The 8,346-nt window shown below is 43.6% G+C and overlaps 1 protein-coding gene across 1 annotated transcript; it reads left to right on the top strand.

Annotated features, from left to right (window-relative positions):
* Nucleotides 1–1,584: 1,584 nt before the first annotated feature.
* On the top strand, nucleotides 1,585–6,956 carry LOC311338380 (lipid transferase CIDEC-like). Its single transcript, XM_084463649.1, has 6 exons — nucleotides 1,585–1,723; nucleotides 2,165–2,220; nucleotides 2,585–2,705; nucleotides 4,844–4,993; nucleotides 5,774–5,952; nucleotides 6,354–6,956. Exons 2-6 carry the CDS (start codon nucleotides 2,168–2,170, stop codon nucleotides 6,559–6,561), a joined length of 711 nt encoding a protein of 236 aa, XP_084319775.1. The 5' UTR covers nucleotides 1,585–1,723; nucleotides 2,165–2,167; the 3' UTR covers nucleotides 6,562–6,956.
* Nucleotides 6,957–8,346: the final 1,390 nt, after the last annotated feature.

The following is an 8,346-nucleotide window of genomic DNA, read 5'->3' as shown; positions in this document are numbered from 1 at the left end:
TTGACATTCCACATGATATGATGTTTATGTAACCTTGGCACTGCGTTAAACCTTTATTCTCTTCTAGTAAGTGTGTTAGTGGATTTTGCTGAGGATTGTTGTGTTACTGTATTTTACCAGCCCGGCCCCAAACACAAAAGTTACTGTATATTCCTAACTTAGTTTGTACATAGGTCCCATATTTGAACTTCTATTTGGAATGCAGTGTGTGTGTGTGTGTGTGTGTGTGTGTGTGTGTGTGTGTGTGTGTGTGTGTGTGTGTGTGTGTGTGTGTGTGTGTGTGTTCATGTGTGCATGTGCGTGTACATGCGTGCCAATGCATGTAGGTGTGGGCGTGAGCGTGCGCGTGTGGGCAAGGCCAGGGTGGCCTGGTTACATGACTGACTCCTGGCCTGAAAAAGTCTCCCAGTCCGGCCCTGGACGAGTCTAAACACGAAAAAATAAAATAAAGGGTTAGGAAATAAAGTTACCCAAGCAGCTCAAATAAAAGAAAAAAACGAGAAGACTCTGATAAGTATTTGGCAACGCTGCCAAAGATGACACTTTTTTACGGCTATTGTTGGGGATACAGACAGTAACAACAACAACGTCCTTAGCGTTCAACATATCGCTACAGCAGCTAGCTGTGAAGTGGCGCTAGGTGAAGACCTGTGAGCAGACATCAATAAGTAGGACTCTGTGTCAGAAGCGTGTGATGTGGAGAACAATCTATCCTTTTCTCTCTCTCTCTCTCTCTCTCTCTCTCGCTCTCTCTCTCTCTCTCTCTCTCTCTCTTTCTCTCTTTCTCTTTCTCTCATTTTCTTAACCTTATTCTCTGTTGGGTTCCATCGTGACTATTAGTTTGTGTAGTGCTACACTTTGTGTGTTCTCTGCTTTCCCTCTTCATTTTGGAGTAAAGAAGTGTATGCAGGGTTTAAAGGGGAAGATTTTTTTTCTCATCTCCAACCTTTACTTCCGCGTGGATTAGCTTTACCTGCCTATCCACCATTCAGTCGGTACATTTTTTTCCTCTGTTCTCTTTTAAAGATCGGATAGGGTGGGCCCCATACATATCTTCGCCTTGGGCCCCCAATTTGCTAAATCCGCCACTGTGTGTGTGTGCGTGTGTGTGTGTGTGTGTCCTCGCTGTAGGCCTACACATAGACATCTGAACGCAGGGACACACACACTGACGTCATTGTTATCTGATTGAATTACATAGCATTATCTAGAGTATCATGTCTGGGTCAGGCACTGTGTCCAATAGGGTGACGTCTATGATTGAATGATGCGGATCAGAGCTTATTGGTTGAAATGTGTCATATTAATACAAGTATGATGTCTTTTAGGCTATTAGTGAGTGTTTTCAAAGTGTCTCCCCATACACACCACACAAACCCATCACTCAAAATGCAAATAACCTATCCCCTCTTATTATTTTCCTACCCTTGCAACTAATACAAACAATGTCTCTGTATGATAAATGAAACATAGTTATGTAAGACATTTATATTGCACGATCATGTGTTGTTCCCCAGAGGATTGCTCAACACTGCTGAAGCACAAAGGTGAAAGAGCAGAATGGTGCAATACCATTTAAATAGAGGCGACGCAACACACAGTCCAGATGACACTGCGTCTGGTGAGGTTGTTCCGATTAAACGACTAAAGCGTTTTATAAACCAACAGTATATTGCGTTTCTTCAAAAGTTATATTTAACAAACTGGGGAACCGAGTCTATAGGTATGTACATGTTTAATCATCAATTTATTTTGTACTTTTTGTATTTTTTGTTTTGTTTTGATAGGTGTGTTTCATTGACTAGGACTTAATTTGTTTATTAATTTGGTGTATTAGGCTCAGTTTGGATTGTTTCCGTCAAGGCACATAGCTGATCTGGTGATCTGAATAAATACCCTATGGTGGTGTAAGTAGTTCAGGAAAGTAGTTGCATCATTTTTGGATCAGGCGATCGCTCACTCGAATTATAATTTAGGAAGTTAATCTATGTTAATCAATTCCAGCTAAATAAAAAAAACTTTCACTGCTTATACGTTTCAGTTATTATTTTGAACTTGCCCCCAAGATTCAAAGTAGTGTGTGTTTTGTGTCGGACTCCCTGCGGTTTAAAGAGCTGACCAGTGTCGTCACCATGTTGATCTCTGCTCTTGTGTTGGCTCTCAGGAAATGGATTACGCCATGAAGTCCCTCGGTCTGCTATCTCCAACTTCCCTCTCAAAGTACGAACCCAAACACGCCCAGCAACTCACTGCTGGCATTAGTGTGTACTTAAAAAAAAAATTATAATAGTATTTAACTGCTAATAGTATTAAAGAGAAATGTTGGCTTATATTTGTATTTCTCTTTCTGTTTTGGGAAATTAATAATGTAGCATGTTTTTTTCTAGGCTGTGTAAAAAGCCTACTTCCTAACCAGAGAAATGACTTGGGACTGGGAGCTTGTTGTGGACGTTTGCCATTATTCTATAGACTGAATAAATAAAATCATCAACTATGAATAATCATCGAGCCTTGGGCAGGTTCTTGTGTTGTAAAACATTAGAATCTCACAAGCCCCCTTGGGCGATGTGTTTTACTCCACCAGATACGTAACGGCCAGCATGTCAGCGAAACCCCCTCTGCCCAAGCCCTTCCGGGTCACTAGTGCAGATCGCAGCCTGAAGAAGGGCATCATGGCGAACGAGCTTCGAGACCTGATCAGTAAGGTAGAGTCTGAAGATACAGGCTGAGCGTTTCCTGAAGGCCTGATCAGTAAGGTAGAGTCTGAAGATACAGGCTGAGCGTTTCCTGAAGGCCTGATCAGTAAGGTAGAGTCTGAAGATACAGGCTGAGGGTTTCCTGAAGGCCTTATCAGTAAGGTAGAGTCTGAAGATACAGGCTGAGCGTTTCCTGAAGGCCTTATCAGTAAGGTAGAGTCTGAAGATACAGGCTGAGCGTTTCCTGAAGGCCTTATCAGTAAGGTAGAGTCTGAAGATACAGGCTGAGCGTTTCCTGAAGGCCTGATCAGTAAGGTAGAGTCTGAAGACACAGGCTGAGGGTTTCAACAGTCGATCCGTTGAAAGAGCCAGGAGAAGGTTATTATAGAAACGATGTGGGACATGGAAGATACTGACAAAGGTCTTTTATTGGCACATTTTTAATCATGAATTGGTGGCGTGAAGCAGCATGAGTCAGAAGTGAGAAACCATGAAGATGAGTGGCAGCATGAGTCATAGGAAGGAAGTGTTCTGTGTGCACTGGAATATATTACCAAGGATGAATGAGCAGTTTAAAGACTTGGATGAGGTGACATTTGCATTGAGTCCAACCTTCTGACAGAAATAAATCCTAATGCTCTCTGTACATTACCATACATATACGTATTATATACATTACTATACGTATGCATACTATTTACATTACTATACATCAGAAGTGGGGGACTTTAATTGACTTGAATTGAGTCAGACTCAAGTCACACATTTGAGGACTGGCTTGACTAACATTGATTAACTATTGATAAAAAGCCCCACTTTGACTAATGGTATTACTGACTTTAGACTTCAGACAGATGACTCAAGGACTTGATATTTGCATTAAGGGATATTGAGAAGTTGTGTTGTTTTTACGTTCACCACTCATGATATTTTGAAGACTGTTGCAAATAATCAGTTCAACCGCAACCATAGCAAGCAAGAAAAGCAGTCATACCTGTGAGTGGTGACCATCCTTTGAGATGTCTTCACCTAGAAGTAGTTTGTTGAATGGTGAAATGATGAGGCAGGAGTCTATATATGCTCTGTTTCTAAACTACGGTGATTTCTAGTAGCCTTACATCTTCAGAACCAATTCGCAAATGCGTATTATCTACGCACGAGCAAATAAAACGTGAGCTTGTGGATTCATCTGGTTCCCCAGGCTAGATTTTCTTGTGCAATGCCTGCAAACTGTGCAACGCACTGGGACACGGCAGACCAGCAGAGGCCACTGGGGATCACTTTGTTGTCCTCTGGAGCCCTTTAGAGCTACAGGGCTTTATTTAAATGTCATTCATATCATCGATGTTAATTAAGGAGGCTTGTAATTGATTCCCGTAAAATATCAGTGTGATTCTCAAAAGGTAAGCAGGCTGCAGTTTTAATTAATGTTGAAAACAGACTTTCCACGAGTAGGCCTGCTGTCTTTTAACTGATGTAAATGTGGAAACTGGGGTAGATCATCATCAGAATTTTTAATAATAAAGGTGTATGTGAGTGTGTATGTGAGTGTGTGTGTGTGTGTGTGTGTGTGTGTGTGTGTGTGTGTGTGTTTGTGTGTGTGTGTGTGTGTGTGTGTGTGTGTGTGTGTGTGTGTGTGGGTGTATGACTTAACTTGTGACTTGCTTGATTTATAACAGGGACTTGATTCTCACCACACTGACTTGGGACTTGCTTGAGACTTGAAGGTTAAAACTTGTGGCCTGCCTACTATATACAGTACTAAACATGTACATACTATACTTTGATAACATTTGTTCATTTATACAGTATTGCCCAGTTTTTTTTTTTAATATGAATCTGTTTTTGATACTCCTCCACACATTTGGCTCCTATCACTAATGTTTGAGGATCTACCTCAATAGTTCCTTTTCAGTATTTTTGTGTTTTCATTTTTATCTAATTAAAGACATACTTATTACCATTAAGGCTTAGTCCTGATCGCAGCGACCCGGGTTAGATTCCTGCCCGTGGTCCTTTGCTGCATGTCCTCCCTTCTATCTCCCATGCCATCCTGTCTCTCTCACTCTATGATAAAGCATAACAAAAAGACATACCTTTAGACCGCAGGACGAATCCATGCTTAAACCATGTGCCTTGATTGTCAGGTGATGGACTCGCTGGGTGTGTCCTGTGTCAGCGGACTGGTGCTGGACGAAGACGGCACCGGTGTGGATACTGAGGACTTTTTCCAGACCCTGCCGGAAAATTCAGTCCTCATGGTTCTGGAGAAGGGACAAAGTTGGACTCCAACTCCGGTATGAAGCTACTTCCAAGGCTGAGAGCTGAGATGTTGCTAGAATACACTAGATGGCGCTGTTGGCCAGCCTACCTTCAGATTTGGTTTTCTTGTAGTTGGTGTCATGTGTTCATGGCTCGTCTCCCAAATCAGACTTCAGTTTAATATTTTATTTTGCTTAATTTTGACCAACCATGTTGCTGGAGGAGGGGATTCACGAGCGCATACTTGGCAAAGGCATACTCAGACAGCAGTAGCAAACTGTACACAAAGTGTCTGTGAAGGCCTCAAATCAACTCTGGTTGACTTATGGTGAGATTTATGCCCATAATTGTGTTTCCCAAACTTTTTATCTGGTGACCCACTTTTTGAAATTTACAAACCACCGTGACTCACTTCAGAATAGGCATCACAACAAGTGATTAATTGCATATAAATGAACACACATGACCTTTATCACTGCCATTTCCCCATCACTTTATTTACCAATTGGCCTATTGTATTATAGGCCAATTTAATTGATGAACCACACCAGTCCACTTTGTTCTCATGGGACAATGTAATACTAACATGGCAGCTCTGTTCTAGGCCGTTTGTCATTTCTTTAGTTGACCTTTAGATGCAGAGGACCGTACTGGTGCACAATAATCCAGGTGACATAAAATTAAAGATTTAGCCACCTGTCCCACAATGTGTGTCTCATGTGTTGTGGTCTATTCAAAGAGAACAGTCTCACTGCCATGTATCTTGACCCATCCCATCCTTGTCGTTTGATTGGATAGCATTTCTCCCTGTTTAGTCAAGGCTTTACCTCGACACCAGCGACCAGCCCAGGAGAGATGTGGCCAAGATCACCTTTGACCTCTACAAGAACAACCCCAAAGACTTCATTGGGTGCCTGAGCGTGAAGGCGACCCTGTATGGCGTTTACTCTGTGACCTACGACCTGCGGTGCCACGCTGCCAAAAGGATGCTCAAGTGAGTCAAATGAAATATTACAGGACAGACTCATCATTGATCATTGGTCTGGTGTGATACAGAGGAATAATCAGCATGCACTGCATTTGTTGTGATAGTCTTCACATAAGAATAAATATGTCTATGTATAAGTGTTGTCAGATACTTCAAAAAGAAGCGTGCATGCGTGCGTGCATGTGTGCATGTGTGCATGTGTGTGCGTGCGTGCCTGCATGCGTGCGTGCGTGTGTGCATGCGTGCGTGTGTGCATGCGTGCGTGCGTGTGTGCGTGCGTGCGTGCATGCGTGCGTGCCCGTGTGCATGCGTGCGTGCGTGCGCGTGTGCATGCGTGCGTGCGTGTCCACCTCTACTAAGCTGGCTGCAGCTCTGACTGACTGACGCTCTCTGCCGCCCCTCCACAGGGAGGCCCTGCGCTGGACCCTCTTCTCCATGCAGGCCACGGGCCACGTCCTGCTGGGCTCCTCCTGCTACATGGAGCAGCTCCTGGAGGCGGACGAGCACGTTCAGCGGAGGCTGCTGGCCCTGCCGCAGGAGAGCAGGGTCAGGCAGCTGCAGGGCCTGCTGCTAGGCCGGGTCCGCTGGCGAGAGAGTGAGAGAGAGAGAGAGTGAGAGAGTGAGAGAGTGAGAGAGAGAGAGAGAGAGTGAGAGAGTGAGAGAGAGTGAGAGAGTGAGAGTGAGAGAGAGAGAGAGAGACGCACCCCCCCCCCCCCCCACACACACACACACACACACAAACACAAACATAGATGTACACACTCACACGTACACAAACGCACACACACACACACACACACATTGCTCTGAGGAGTTACTGCTGGCAACATGGCCGACCCACTTGACTAAAAGGCATCAGCCATGTGTCCTTTCTGCAGACTTTGAGGGCTGGAGTTTCTGTTTCCAGCTAACGCCACCAACACGATGTTCCCTTGATGCACTTTCAATTAAGCTGTGACGTTATAGCGCTTTTGTTATTGTAGACATGAATAAATAAATTGCATTACTTATTTCTGTGTTTGTAAAAGGAACAAAACGTAACATGAAGAAAAAAAGTGTGTGTGTGTGTGTGTGTGTGTGTGTGTGTGTGTGTGTGTGTTCGCTGTTACTGGTCATGTTAATTGGCAGCAGGTCCAGCTGTCTCTCCCACGCTCCCCTAATTGTCCCTTGGCTGGCGCTGCTCTGTCAGCTGCAGCTGGGTGTTCAGAGGGACCAAAGCAGGGGACCGGGGGAGACGGGAACTGAGACGGTTCAGAGCCATTAGGCCGACAGCAGAAATGACCTGATGTCTTTGGCCGCAGTTCTTCACCTCTCCATCTCCTCCTTCCTCACGTTCCTGAGATAATTGCGGCCAATCAGGTGTCCCTTGCCGTCCTTTATTTATTTATTTATTTATTATCCCACATTCCCTGTCACTTCGTTTTGTTTTTGTGCATTGTAATTGTAATTGCAGGCTTTGGACGGTTTTCATTTCATATGCGAGTTAACTGATGTCTTAAGTGTAAACCTTCCATGACATTTAATTTAATAACTGAGATGTGGGGGATGGTCAACTCTGACACACACATACACACACTACACGTGTGACTGTCTCGTCGGCAGTGAGGGGAGGTCTGACTTAGAAGCTGTTCTTCAGTACTACTAGTGTTTTGGTGTGCGTAACAACAGAAATTATGACACGATGGTGATTATGGATCGGTACGCTAAACTTTCCTTGCGCACACAGAGGTAAGAGCCCTGATTCTTCTCTAAAGTATTTCTTCATTACTTCAAGATATATATATATATTTATTTATTTTTTAATTACGCACGTCACCCATCTAGATGGGTTTTTCGCGTAAAGATGAACATATAGGCTTACATGACCTATAGCCTACCTATAGTTTCTCAACGTTATTAATATTGCAACGGAAATATTTCACACTTGCATGGTTTGGTTAACGCTGTTAATCCCTCAATTAAATTAAGTTAGAAAATAGCAAAAAGCTGCGGAATATGACAATTTCATATTTCAACTTTTGCGCCTCCGATATTCTGTAGTTTTATGTAGATTCTGTAGTAGGCTAGTATTCACCAAGTCGCAGTAAATTCATATGTATTTACTGCTATACGTATTGCTTCACAAATAAACAAATTCTGGATCGGGGATGCCGCGGGCTCCATGTAGGTGGAAGGAGGCTGTGGATACCGTGATCTTTCTCCCACACTGCGGTGTGATCTGTGTGCACTGCAGCCTCTGAATATAGCATTCAACATGCCGATTCTGTACGGTGATACAAACGCAAGCGCGCCTCCGTCGCTCTCTGCGGGGTGATGGGATTTACCCTTTAGACTTAGTTTTACCTTCAACTCCTCCAGTTGTTCAGGTGTCAAGTTCTTATAAAACAAAAGCTTCAGAAC

Source organism: Micromesistius poutassou, assembly GCF_964030765.1.
Source record: "Micromesistius poutassou genome assembly, chromosome: 2".
In the NCBI taxonomy this organism is placed as follows: Eukaryota; Metazoa; Chordata; class Actinopteri; order Gadiformes; family Gadidae; genus Micromesistius; species Micromesistius poutassou.
The sequence above is the reverse complement of the archived record's forward strand: the minus strand, read 5'-3'. Positions and strand labels throughout refer to the sequence as shown.

Bases quoted from the DNA above. Each gene is read 5' to 3' on its own strand.
- LOC311338380 (XM_084463649.1), top strand. From the start codon at position 2,168: ATGGATTACGCCATGAAGTCCCTCGGTCTGCTATCTCCAACTTCCCTC. The intron at 2,706-4,843 runs GTAGAGTCTGAA...CTTGATTGTCAG, and splicing joins TTCGAGACCTGATCAGTAAG to GTGATGGACTCGCTGGGTGT. The intron at 4,994-5,773 runs GTATGAAGCTAC...CTCCCTGTTTAG, and splicing joins AAAGTTGGACTCCAACTCCG to TCAAGGCTTTACCTCGACAC.